This window comes from Coenobita brevimanus, chromosome 79, assembly GCF_032717465.1.
Source record: "Coenobita brevimanus isolate Jiangsu-jjx chromosome 79, ASM3271746v2, whole genome shotgun sequence".
NCBI lineage: Eukaryota > Metazoa > Arthropoda > Malacostraca > Decapoda > Coenobitidae > Coenobita > Coenobita brevimanus.
In genome coordinates, this window is record NC_137032.1 from 15807231 (window position 1) to 15821839 (window position 14609).

The 14609-nt window shown below is 44.1% G+C and overlaps 1 protein-coding gene across 1 annotated transcript; it reads right to left on the minus strand.

Moving 5' to 3' along the window:
- Nucleotides 1-1949: 1949 nt before the first annotated feature.
- On the minus strand, nt 1950-8321 carry LOC145409037 (cytochrome P450 1A1-like). The gene is made up of 2 exons (XM_080279597.1): nt 8036-8321; nt 1950-2131 (listed from the first exon to the last, which is right to left on the minus strand). Exons 1-2 carry the CDS (start codon nt 8319-8321, stop codon nt 1950-1952), a joined length of 468 nt encoding a protein of 155 aa, XP_080135723.1.
- Nucleotides 8322-14609: the final 6288 nt, after the last annotated feature.

The following is a 14609-nucleotide window of genomic DNA, read 5'->3' on the forward strand; positions in this document are numbered from 1 at the left end:
ATTTGCATCGCTGAGTACAAAGTAAAAGCATTATACATGAACATATGCAAATAGATTATGTATATATTTATGTATATATATAATTATTACGATGTCTCATAAATCTTGAGGACCTCGTTTACAAGTTAGTTTCGTGATATGAACCAAGAGCGCAAAAGACTGTGCATCGCACCCCTAAAGTACGATTCGGCAAACACTATTGCCCATAATTCTGAAATGATGAAATTCATAACAATATAGCTTGAAATTTAAAAGCAGACCTCTTTGTAGAAATGAAGAAAATACAGACATTATTATTATTATACCTGCTAAGCCCAACGACAATGAAAGATATGATATAGGCATTTAAGCAAACTTTCTATACTTTGTCACTGGAGAACAATGCAGTAACAGCTACAACAAATAATTGAAAACACTGAAAGTCAGTAATAATGTTAATAATGTTGGTGACATAAGTATAGGTGATTCAACCCACCATCATACTATCATCTAACATTTCAAGACATTGTATTTTCGCCCACAATGGGTTAATTAGAAAGTCAGGATTATACAATGGTGAATCACAATAAGTGATGAGTTCCAGAATATCATAACCTTTTCCATACATCCAGTGTTGTAAATTAAGGGAACCTGATATACAGCTTTATAGGTAGCAATGAAATATCATTTTTTTTTTTTTTGTAGTTGTGTTTATAATAAAAAAGAACATTAAAAGATAGTCTAAAACGAGAACCCACTGTAAATTAATCCTTGATCCTCAGTTGACATCTTACCTGTTTTACTCAGGTCGCGGCAGATGATTTTACTCGCTACTAGGAAACCCGCCCGTAGGTCTAAGGACGAAGAAACTATATTCATTAACCCTTTACCCAGTCAGTATGGCGACATCTTTTTGTACTTTTTTTTTTTTTCTTTTTTTGGCTACCAGACAATTTCACTTAGTTTATGAGAGACCTCTAGTGATAGTGAAGGCTGTATCTAAGCTCTCGGATTCTAAAAGTCCACCCAAAGCTGAATAAAATAGTACGAAAAATATATATATTAACCATCACCGTAGTAGAGACCTTGCGCCTCTACTGGAGTTCTATTTATTTCATCCTGGCCAACGGGATATTTTTATTCCCAAACGAGATACCCAAAGTCTAAAAGTGAAAATAAAAGTGGATATATAACATTAACACAGTAACATTTTACTCGCCATCATACCGCCATCTCCCTACTTCCCAACTAACCTTCTTTCAGCTCTGTCGCCAGTCAGTAATGCAGTCATGCACACACACTTCACCACTGCTAATGTGTGGTGTTGAGAGTCTAGCAGACATTAAAGGAAAAAAGACTCTGAGAGAGAGTCTTCAGTAATCATTAAAGTACAGTGGTAACTGGTGGCGACTATCATCTACTCGCATGATATGGTGCTGCCTTCTTTCTTCGCCTTTATCATTCTGTTTCTTTGTCTGCCCTCCTCTCTTCCTACTTTTATCTTTCCCTTCTGTCACTTTTTAATACTCTTCTGTCCCCTTCAGATGACTGTACACTGAATGGCAAATCTGATGGTTTCCTATAACCCAGGAAACCATGTCCAGTGCTGGGCCGTAGTGGTAATCACATAACCAAAAAACTGGGTGAACTGAAGCCTGCTATGATGCTCATGTTTACTGTATGAAGATAACAAATGCGGCTTCCATCCAGGAATCAAATCTCCACACTTTACTTTGTGTTTTGCTGTGGCGAGGCGCTGTTAACCGCAAGGAAACATCGATTTACTGCATGGGACGTCCATGGAGGGGAATTTTGCTTGTCTATAGTTGATGGTTCAACTCGGCCAAGGAGCCTGAGATTGACCAAAACTAACAATTACATCCTAGTCAGATTAGTATGATATGAGCATAACACTGGTGCACAACACCTTTTGGCCTAACTGTAAAAGATTAATCGGGTGTGTGTGTCCACTAGAACCTGGGCTGAGCGAAGACAGTGAATTCCGGAGGTCTGAGGGTAAAGCCTGCCTTGCCTTCGGTGTCAGTGACGGGCAGTGCGGGGTCCAGGGCAAAGGTGAAGTGTCGCATCAGTGACGTGAACATCAAGAGCGACGTCATGCGGGCCAGCGACTCGCCAGGACACACCCGCCGACCTGAACAAGAAAACGGCCAATGATTAACAAATACAATACTCCTAGATGTGGGAACTTCAGGGCATATCATTTTTGTACTTATCAATCGAAAATCGTTAGGGAGAGAAGAATGGACAGCCTAATTCTAAGCGCTGCTTCCACATCTAAAATGTCTGCAATCACACCTTTTCAGTTTTCATCACCCAAAAATCGTAAGTGGGTGACAAACGGACAACCTGGTTCCTAGAGATTCTCGCACATTTAGAAGGCGAATTTATGTAAACTGTTAAAAATATAACTAGGAAAGAAGACCAACATGTGATGTACATAATGAACTGCTAACGAAGATGCACTAGACATCCTTCTAAGCCCACGACCCCTCGAAGTGTCGCATTAGTGAGGTGAACAGCAGGAATGACGTCATGCGTGCCAGCGACTCTCAGGGACGTAATTTTTTTTTTTTTTTTTTTCCGGGTATAATTGGTCGTCCAATCATATTGGCAATGTCAGATCGAGTGCCTCGAGAGAAGACTGGGCAACATCACACCTTTGTCATCCCCCCAAACAAAATAAGGTATTATGATGGGTTAACATTAGGTTAGTCCTAAGTTGGTTAAGTGTCAGTTGGTTTCATGTCACAACAGGCTTTTCTTATGATTATTTGGTTCGATTCGCCAAACTGTTTCATCCATTTCTGAGCGATGGCGCGACGTTGCCGAATCATTTCTTGCTAAACTCGCTCCGACGCTGCCATTATGACTGGATGATTAAGTGTACTTGAAGAAAACAACACGCCTTAGTGACCCATCCAGCTGAACAACAACACATAGACGCAGAGTTAATTAAAATGACCCACTTATAACGCAGCCCAATTCTCCTGTGTGGTGGGAACGACTCATTTAGTGTTCCCAGTGCCTACCCTGCATCATTCTCTACTTCACATAAGCCTTTTCCTGCTTCATAGTTTTAGCTCCTTTACGTCCAAAGACTGCCTGATTCATTACTAATTTCATACAACATTCAAAATGTTTTTGTTCATCACAAAAGCAGACCTTACCTTCCCCACAACATACAACACTGGAAAAGGCAGTCTATGAACTACCTTGTGTTTATTCAGTTTAGGTCGATCGTGAGCCTTTTGCTATGATGATGTCTGTTTTATTCCATTCGTAAAACTGGTAAATGATTTTATTTAGTTTAGATCTTGTAGTACTGAAGGTGTTCATGAAAGCTGTATCTAACCACTAACCCAACCCTGCTACTTCTTGTCGAAAAGTCTCAAATCCTCCAGCGCCTGGAATATAAATAAAAGACAAATCCATATTGAAAAAAAAATAATAATAATAACCTGCGAGGGAATACGATCGTGTAATATACAAGATGAATGTCACAGGGAAATGTATTGAAATTCTCCTAAACCCATGAGAATATGACCCAAAGTACTGTAGACGCGACATGGAGAACAGGAAGAGCATTATGACAACCACCGTGTAAAGCAAGAACAGAGTTAAAATGACACTGCAGGAGAACTTAGGCACTGTAATTAACATCACTAGGAAACAGACATCCACACTGAAGATGTGGAGCTCGACCGGTGCGAATTTTGACACACACTACTAATTTGTCCAGGCGAGAGCGAGGACAAATTACTACAGCCGAAATTCACTTAAGAGTGTTAAGAAATGTTCAGCTGGGATGTAAAAAAGTATCCCTAATCATCTGGGGAGATCTCTGTATGCTGCTATAGTACAGGCTGGGGTGTAAAAAGGTACCCCTCACCATTTGAGGAGATCTCTGAAGGCTACTATCGCCAACTGGGGAGATCACAGAATTAAGATATGAAATACTACTAGTATGTTTGAACATTCGCACCGGTCGAGCTCGGACACGTTACACGTCTTCAGTGTGGACGTCTGTTTCCTTGTATTTCACACTTTAATGCTGTCAGAGATCTTCCCACATGGCGATAGTAGCCCACAGAGATCTCTCCAACTGGTGAGGGATACTTTTTTTACACTCCAACCTGTACTACAGTAGGATACAGAGATCTCCCTCAATGAAGAGGGACACTTTTTTTTTTTTTTTTAACCCAAACCTGTACTACAGTAGCATACAGAGATCTCCCCAAATGGTGAGGGATATCTTTTTACATGCCAAGCTGAACATTTCGTGGATTCCGGCTGAAGTAAGTTGTCCTCGCTCTCCCTCGGACAATAACAGGATAAATAGGAAACCACTCCACTGGGAACATTAGGCGGAATAAGAGTATTTGCTAGTACGGAAGATAAAATGCAAAATACTTCATCTGACAAAGGGATTATAGGGTGATATTTATTCAAATGATACCATAACCACTTATCATAAAAATCATCATCATCATTATCGCAATTTTAATTCCCAACTAAAGAAATAGTATGATCTAGACACAAAGAAAAACACACAAAAATAGAAGTCATTATTACCATCGTTCTGACCATAATTCCAGTGTAAGGGATGGAGTGAAGTACAGTTCAGGAACAAGGACAATGCAAAGAAGCAGACTAATAAACTAGGAAGCTTGTCGAAATAGTCCACAGAATGATTCATATATCATTCAAACCCTCGGAAATCTGGCTCCACGTAGCAGTCAAAACTAAGTTAGGTATATCTAAGCTATATATCAATTCCTACAATTCGAAGTCTTTTTTTAGCATGTTCTTCCTATCTTCAAACCTATTTTATTTAACTCAGGAACGACCTTTGTGATGAAGAGGTTAATGTAGCTTATGTGTAAACCCTCAGCCTAAAATACTGTCTCACATCCTTAATTTAACTATAGAGAAAGCAGAGTGATACTATATAGTATTGTAATAATAATAATAATAATAATAATAATAATAATAATAATCCATCCATCCATCCATCATCCAATCCTACGTTGCCCCATGAGGAGCGTAGAAGCCCGGGGCTAGAATAATAATATGGGAATGCTTGTGGTAGGGGGAGCTGGGGCTCCTGTTTTACTAGTCATCAGGATATCCTGACCATCCTACTTCACTGACCTGTTCTGTGTGACACTAACACGGAAAGTAGGCCAGCATACTCTCACAAACACTTTTCTCTAACTCTCTCATGCACTACTCTACATGGGCTTTAAATACCGCACAACGTACCCTACTATATTACAGGGGTTGATGTCAGCAAGGGCATGCGGCCAGAAAACTTTGTCCCCACTACATTATAGTGAACCTGAGGGGAGGCTTGGCACGACCTCTGCCGGCATAGTTTTGGGGACTGGGATGGGATGGGGTTCGGATCTGTGCCAGACCCACCCAACAGAAAGGGATCTGAACCCGTGAGAAGAGCCGCTGGAGGCTGCCCTGTCAGTGGGTGTATAATGGCGGGGCAGTTATAGTGCCAAGGTGTGATTGAAGGGTGTCCCTGTAGCTGTCCTGACAGGGTGCCCCGAGGCCACTGCCACAGCCATTGGTCACAGCTGGTGGGCTATGGGTCCCAGGTCTCATGTCTGGACTTGGGACTGAGCGGGTGGGCGGGTCCCGTGGTATGTCTCCCCCTTTCTTTTATTTTGCCAACTTGACAAAAAATGAAAAAAAAAAAGTATAGTAAGCCTGAGGAAATTAAATAATTTAAGGGATTCGAGTGGCATCATGGAATGTGAGTTTTGAAGGGTAGAGTGGAGGCAGGTGGATGTTCGCTGTGTCCAGAACGTTAGGTATAAGGGAGGATCAACCTGAATGGCTGCTGGGAGGGATTGTAGGTATAAGCTATTTTGGTAGGGAAATGTTGACGGATATTGTGCTGTGAGTGTGCTGGTTAAGAAAAAAATGGGTGAAGTTTGTCATGTATGTAATGAGAGTGAATCAAAGAATTACAGCAGTGAAAATTTTCCTACATCATCCAAGCCAGGCTGCTCCAAAGCCTGGCTTGGATGATGTAGGAAAACATAGATTCCGGGATGACTTAACACGTGTAGTAAGTGGTATGGGGGATGATGAGATTGTAATTTGGGAAGGGGACTTCTCATGTGGGTCAAGCAGCTCAAGGATATGAAGGGTTACATGAGGGATCCACATATGGTACGAAGAATGTGGAAGGGGAAAGGATACTTGAATTTGGAAAGGCAAGGAACTTGTTTCTGTATAACACGCATTTCAGGAAACGAGACAGTAGGTTGATCACATACGATTCTGGGGGAAACAGTAGCCAGATCGACTGTTTCCTTGTCAGGAGGGCTGGTTGGTGTGGGATGTGAAAGTTATATGGAGTAAAGAGTGTGCGCAGCAACACAAACTACTGATAAGTGACATGGTGTTTCAGGAGTACACGGTGAAGAAGAGGATCTATGCACGTAGAAAGAAAATATGGCAGTTGAAAACCAAGCAGTAAGGGATACCTTCTAGAGTGATATGAGTATATTGTGGCTGAACAGAGCGCCGTTGACAGAAGTGTTAATGAACAGTACAGAACTCTCAAGACCAATTTCCTGAGAGTTACAAGTTTTGTGTGTGAGTGGACAAGCATAGAAAACGTATTATTGGATCCGGTGACATCCTTGTCGTTCATTCTTGCTCTTCCCATACGATCTTATCTGTGTATGGGAGGCTTTTTGAACTGGAAGGGCTTTGAACTGGAAGGGCTAAATATAACTTCACTGTCTTCTCTTCTAATGGGGTATTTTCCAAAGTAAAAATAAATATATAAACAAACAAATTAATTAAGTAATAAACATCTACTAGATGCAAAAATGAAGCAAAGGTAATCATAATGAAATGATTACCTCATAAAATATTTGAACAACTTCCACGACATATTTTCTTATCTCTGCTTTCCAAGGTACCAGCACACAAAACTTAATATTCTTCAGGTAGCCAATTATTTCAACTTCCGACGACTGCAAGAATGCCAAAACAAAAAACAAAACAAAACAATGAAGGAGATAACTACAGCAATTCCCATACCTCTCTGATTCCACCATGGAGTATAGAGAACGTAGCTTAAGATTCGGGGTGGGGGGGGGATCATTAATTTCTTCGTTAAGGTGATTTTAAAAGTTCAGAGGTAAGAAGAATAAAATTATAATTTGTCATCTTACTGAAGGAACAACTAGGGATGTATCCATATCTCTATTTAAACTGTACATGTAAAGTAGCCCATAAAAAAGGTGATACCTAACGGCCATTAAGACTGCTGTTAAATTTTTGTCTGAAAAGGGGGAAGAAAATAAAATAAAACGGCGTCATCATACTAAAAGGAATAACGGTAACTTTTTTCTCACCTCACAATATTCCATTATACAGAAGAGAATTGATGGAAAGTGTAGGCGCTCATCATCCACTCACTTGATGTGGTGCTGCATACTTCTTCCTTCATGTCTACCATTCACTTTTCAGTCTGTCTTTCCCTCTTCCTATTTCTTCCATGCTTCCTGTCAGTGCTATTTCATTACTCTTCTTTCCAGTTCAGGTGAGTCTACACTGAGTAACAAGCTAAATGTTTCCCTGTAACTTAGGGAAGCATTTACAACGCTAGGAGGTAACCATGCAGCCAAATAATAGGGTGACATGGAGCCTACTATGATCCCCATGTTAACTGGGTGGAGAGACGCAAATGCTGCATCCACCTATGAACTAAATCCTTCACAGTAATCGCCGTGCCTTCCATCTGTGAGGCTCTGTCAGCCACATAGGAACATAAATTCACTACACAGGTCTGCCCTAGAGCGGCTGCTTGCCGGAGGTTGGTGGGTCTGCTCAATCTGACTGGGGTGGCACAACAACAACAACGATAACAACAGAATAAAAAACACGCTATTCTTGGTCAGGCATTGCGATCGCTGTGTACTTTTTTATATAATCTGGGAAAAAGAATATAATAAAAGGGGGCTTCCTCTTACTGCAAGGAATAACTATACTACTATTTCCTCACCTCTCTGCTTTCTATTATACAGAATAGAAAACACGACAATGATGGGTTGACCATTAAGATCGTCGTTAAGAAGTGACTCTCTGACGGCGTCCCATCCGTTTACGACCACTACCGGCTGATGACCGAAGAACAGTCCCACCACAGGCCCGAAGGTTTGTGATAGGCGGCATAAGAGTTTGTGGGGCAGATGTGTCTCCATGAAGGGCAGGAACCCGACCAGAGGCACCCGTGGCGGACCTGGGATCACATCAAGGAGTCTAATCCATTTCGGTAAATCTGGCATCATATTTATCAAAGATTCTAACCCATTTCGGTAAATATGCAGTTCCTGACTGTCAGAGTTATTCTGATTTTTTTTTCTAACCTAACCTAACTTTTCGTATGTCTAAGCTTACGTAACTGGCCTAAAACTCATCTAACCTACCAAATCAATCTAACCTAAACTATACAAACTTAAGTGAGGAGTGAGATTATGAGAAACTTCATAAATACAGGTACTCCAATTTCCATGATAAACAAAATTGTACCAACTGACTAATACCATAAACTGTCTTCTTCGTATTCTGTCACAGTAGTATTCTATCTATCTATCTATTGCCAGACGCCTCAATCCCGTTTGGGGTGGCCACAAACAAATCGCCTCCAAGTCGCCCTGTCCCCCGCCATTTCACTGCCCTGCTCCCAACTCACACCCCCCTCTCTCATATACCTCTCCACCCCATCCCTCCATCTCATCCTCGGCCTCCCCCTCCCTCTTCCCCCCTCCACCTCACTCACATACACTCTCTTCGTCAGTCTTTCACCCTCCATCCTCTCCACATGGCCAAACCACCTCAGTGTGTTCCTCATAACGCTTCCTATCACATCCACATCCACACCACAACGCTCCTTTATATCCTCATTCGTCAGCCTGTCTCTCCACGTGACTCCACAGGCTCCTCTTAAATAACTCATTTCCACTGCTCTCACTCTTGACTTGTGTCCTTCCAACAATGTCCAAGCTTCACTACCGTACGTTAGAGTTGGTATCACAATACTGTCATGTAGTAGCTTTTTCACTTCCATGCTCGCTTCCCTGTTTCTTATCACTGCTTTCAAGGAACCAGCAACCTTTCTTCCCTGCTGTACCCTTTCAAGCACTTCACCCTCCAAACCTCCATCCTTACTTATCACACTACCCAAATATTTAAACGTACTCACATTTTCCAAGTCATCACCATCCAACTTCGCTGTACATTCACTAACTTCACCTCTCTCAAAGACCATCACTTTACTCTTCCCTACATTCACCTTTAGGTTCCGTTTCTTACACACTCTCTCAAACTCATCCACCAAGCCTTGCAGCTCCCCTTCATCTTCACTCAACAACACAGTATCATCTGCAAACAACAGTACAGGGAGTTTCCAAACACTATCCTCTCTCACCAGGGCCACTCCAACATCCACTACCCTACATTGTACCTCTTTTATTACCCCATCCATGTACAGATTGAACAACCATGGAGACATGACACATCCCTGTTTCAAACCAACTTTCAAAGAGAAAAATTCACTTAGTTCACCATCCACACGCACGGCAGCCTTCGCACCATCGTACATACTCTTCACAGCATTCAACAACTTCCCATCTACTCCATATATTCTTAACACTTTCCACAATCCTTGTCTATCCACCCTGTCATATGCTTTCTCCAAATCCATGAAGACCGCATACAACTTCTTTCCCTTCTCTGGAAACTTTTCCACTAAAGATCTAAGAATGAATATCTGATCTACACAACCTCTTCCCTTCCTAAAGCCTCCCTGTTCTTCTCCAACTAATTTCTCTGTTCTTTCTCTAACTCTGTCTATAAGTATCCTACCATACACTTTTCCTATTATACTAAGAAGACAAATGCCCCTATGATTACCACACACTTCTTTTTCCCCTTTTCCTTTGTACAAGGGAATAATTATACCTGACTTCCAATCCTCCGGGACTCTACCTTCCTCCCAGGCCAATCTGCACATCTTCCACATCCATTCTACTACTATCTCTCCCCCATGCTTCAGCATTTCACCACACACTCCATCAATTCCTGGGGCTTTCCCTGATTTAACTTTCTTCATTGCTTCCACAACTTCTATCCTACTGATTTCTTCCTGTCTTCTCACCTCCCTCCTTCTCCCAGCCATTCCCCAGCCACTTATACTCGCATTACTTCCATCCTCTACGTTCAACAATTCCTTGAAGTGTTCTCTCCATCTGCTCACTTTTTCTCCCTTCTCCACTAATAATCTACCATTTTTATCTTTCACTCCCCTGCTAACTTCACTTCCACCCTGTCTTACTCTTTTCACTTCTCTCCAGAACATTTTCTTACAGTCCCTCCATTTTACACTCAAATTCCTTCCAAATTCCTCATCCACTCTCTTCTTACTCTCTCTTACTAATCTTTTCACCTCTCTCTTCCTTTCCACATATAATATTCAATATATATATATATATATATATATATATATATATATATATATATATCCAAACTTACCCCAAAATCATCCAAACTAATGTATCCTGACCATAAAAATCTAAATTCCCTGAACTTAAAAAAAAACAAAAAAACATGCAAACTGATCTAAAGAAAAACTGTTCTAATCCAAAACTATCCAAAATGATCTACAAACTGTTCAGATGGATCTTTAAAAATTGTTCAAACTAATCCAGCACTGTTCACAATAGCCTAAAAAAAAATCCAAACTGAAATAAATCAACTGTCCAAAACAATCCAAATCTGCTCAAACTGATCTAAAAAGAAACTGTCCAGGTTTCTCTAAAATCTGATCACACAGACTCAAAACTATTCAAGATAATCCAAAACTGTCCCAGCTAAACCTATACTCCCTAAACTGATCCTAAACTTCCAGACTACCCCAGGAAACTGTTCTTTCGATTCCAGTTATATATTAGGGCAGTACCTGGAGGGAAGCCTCGTGGTTTACGGGATGCCAGGTATAGGAGGAGCACAATCACCACCACCACAACAAGGCGACAGTCATCATCGTAACACCTGCAATAATTCATCAATTAGAGGCTTCACCAAACACTGTTTCACACTTCAGCCTGCGTTGAGTGCGGACGTTCTCTGCTCTTCCTGGAGCTTGCTTGTGTATTTCGAAGCTGTTTCTTTGTGTTCGGATTTTTGATATAGTCACCGGCTGCTGTGAGTGTGGGTTGAGTGCTTCGCTAGTGTTCTGTCGAGGCCTTGCCTGGCCCGATGGAGTGTTCGGGGTCGGACGCTGGTTAACTCCTGGAAAATGATTTAGCCATGTCTGACGACGATGCCTCTCCTACCGTGAACCACTGGCCTGAACTGCCTGTGCCTGCCACCTCACAGCCCCTTCAGTCTTTGATCACTCATCATGGGATACAGCCTTCCACCCCGTCCACTTCTAACAAGCGGCCTGTGGAGGACTCTCCTGACGGTGAATGTGTGCCTCCTGTCACCAAGACTGCCAAAGGTGACTCATCTGTGCATCATGTGCCTGTCTGTCTGCCTCCTCAGCTTCTTGCTGGTATTTCTCCCTCTTCCCACTCCCGGCCCTTGTCTCACCGCCCTGCATTTGCCCCGAGAGATGCCTACGTCAAGCTCTGCTTCAGTGGCGACCCTTCCACGGATACGAAGCTGCGATGGTTGTCTTCGGTTAACAGGGCCTTCCAACTACAGCGTGACAAGGCAGAAATCAAGATGGCTGCAGTCACCTCCCGGTTTGTCTACATTTCTAGACAAAGAGAGGACATCATTAACAGAGTCTTATCTGGTGAGTTTTGCTCGCTGCCACTCGTTCTTCAGGACTCACCGGAGAGGCCACGTAAGTACCCCAGCTACATCCTCACCCGTTTCCCTGTTGACGTTGACCCAAATCTTGCCAAGGGATATCCTGGAGTGTACTCTGCCCGTCGTTTCATGCAGGATGGTTCTCCCATTAACCGGATTGTTGTCGTCTGGAGCCTTCCCGACCCACCTCCATCAGTTATTAGTTTTGACTTCCTCCCCTGTCTTCCACAGTGTGAGGTGCAGAAACTCCATAATGACCAGCCTTGGTGCTACAGATGCTGGGGCGTGGGACACATTTCCCGGTACTGCTCTGCTTCGCCGAAGTGTGCCTGGTGTGCGGCTGGCCACGAATCCAGGACGTGTCCTGTCAAGGGTGAGCCGTCACGTCCTGCTGCCTCCGCATCCACCTCAGAACCCCCACCTCCTCGGGACACGTCTCTGTGGAAGTGTCCACGCTGTTTTCAGCCAGGGGTCAACGTGTGGCATGGTTGTGCTCGGCGCCGGGCCCCAGTTCGGGCTGTCACTCCCGGGCCACCCCCACCACCACCTCAGCCTGTTCCTCCCACCAGCACTGCTTCGGCTCCTGACCTGACCCTCCGCAAGGCTGTTGCCTCCCTCATGGCACGATGTACGGCTCTCGAGGACTGCTTTTCTGCTCTTGAAGCCAGGATTGACGGGCTGGTTGCAGCTCATGCCTCTTCGGATAACAAACTCTCCACCTTGGTTGAGGCTCAGCAGTGCATCATCTCCACCGTCACCACCCTCACCGACAAGATGGGTACTATCGCCTCTCGCCTTGAAAAACTCTGTGAGTCATTCCCTTCTGGTTCGTTCTCTAACCCAGGTCGTTCATCTGCCTCCACTCCCCGGTCACCTTCTTTCAAGCATAAGGTTCGCTCCTGATTACCAGCTAGATGTCATCTCCTGGAACGTCTGTGGTATCACCAATTATGCTAAGCTCGCTCAACTCAAGACCTTTGTTTTTCGACACCACCCTAGTGTTATTTTTCTCCAGGAAGCGTTCCCAGGCCGGCCAATTGCCGCTGGGCAAGCTCCCCCCCTTACAGGTTATATTCCGTACGTCCATCTGGTAAGGAATGGCCTGTTGACTTACATACACAGCTCCTTACCACACCGCCTTCTCCGCAACTCCACCGACCCTGACATGACTTTCCTGCTCTTTGAGGTCACACTTGGGGATGGCGTGCTCCAGCTGTGTAATGTCTATTCCACCCCTGCCAGACTCTCTCTTGAGGCTCTTCCTCCTCCTACAGTGCGTGGGGTGGTGTATATGGGAGATTTCAATGCTCGGCATCCTGACTTAGGTGATCGTTCTGGCTCTCACAATCGTAATGGTCTTCATCTCATTTCTTACGTCCGCAGGCATCACCTTGCACGCTGGGATACTGGCGGCGCCACTCACTCCCGGGGAGGCACTGTGGATCACGTCATCACGTCCGGCTTGATAGCGTCTCGGGTCCAATGCTCCTCAGTGCCAGCCTTATTCTCTGATCACGTCGCACTTCGATTTCGTTATTCTCTGCCTGCGGCTTCTACTGCTCCTGCTGCTCGTTTGCGCATTACTGTGCCCCCTAAGTATTGTCCGACGTACATATCATATATGGCCCAGATGGTACCTACTTTTAATCTTTCTTCACCTGACCAGTTATACTCTGATCTTGTCTCTGCCACTCATGATTTTTACAGGCAGTATGTCTCCCGCCCACATCTGCAGCGCCGCTGTACCGCCCACTCCTGGACGCTTGATGCACGTATACAAGAGGCGAAGAAGAAGGCTGAACGTGATGGCCTCTTGTTTCAAGCCAACCCGAATCCTGGCACACTCCATCGTTATCAAACGTCCAGGGATGCACTAGTCGCACTGCAGGAGTGTGTCCTTACTGAGTCCTGGCAGCGGTTTATGGACAGTATTAACCAACAGACAAGTGTGGCTTCCATGTGGCACCTCATCCGTCGAGTTGTCAAGAAGACGCCCGCCACTGCTCGCCATCACACTCCCGCTGTCTACGCTCAAAACCTTGTCGATGCCTGGTCGGAACAGTCTGCCCCAGCAAGTCTTCCCAACCACATACAAGATGCACTCTCTTCCTGTGCTCCTGCCCGTCAGCTTCGTTTGATGTCTGCTTTGCTGCAGGATGATGATGATGATGCAGAGGAGATAACCGAGTCGGAGCTGCGTCGTGCTCTCTCTCGAGGTAAGGCTTCATCCCCTGGTGATGACGGTATCACCTATGCTGTGCTACGTCTGCTCGAACAAGTTCCTGGTAACCCTTTACTTAAATTGTACAATCTTTGTTTCAGAGACGGTTGTGTACCACGAGCCTGGACCAGCAGTACAATTGTCCCCATCCCCAAGCCTGGCATGGCGAAGTTCAGGCCGATTTCCCTTACTTCTTGTTTCTGCAAGGTGATGGAGAGGATCTTACTCAACCGTCTCATGTACAGGCTTCAGGACCGCCTTTCTCCACATTTGTATGGTTTCCTTCCTCAGCGCAGCACGCACCACTGCCTCGTTGACTTGTATTCTCGCCTCTCCCGGGACAGTGTGGTGGCCTTCGTCGACCTTCAGAGTGCTTTCGATATAGCTAACAGAGACATCATTTTGGATCAACTTGTCAACTTTGGGATAAAGGGTAATCTCTTGCGGTGGATTCGGGGCTATCTCAGTAATAGGACCTCTCGCGTGTTTTTCAGTGGTGTGTACAGTCCTCGACGCAGTTTTCATCTTGGTACGCCAC

What these genes read in the sequence shown, in the direction of transcription:
- LOC145409037 (XM_080279597.1), bottom strand. Translation starts at nt 8,321, where the DNA reads ATGATGCCAGATTTACCGAAATGGATTAGACTCCTTGATGTGATCCCA. An exon ending in GTATAATAGAAAGCAGAGAG is followed by an intron (nt 2,132 to 8,035) that starts GTGAGGAAATAG and finishes TTTCTTGTTCAG; the next exon opens with GTCGGCGGGTGTGTCCTGGC.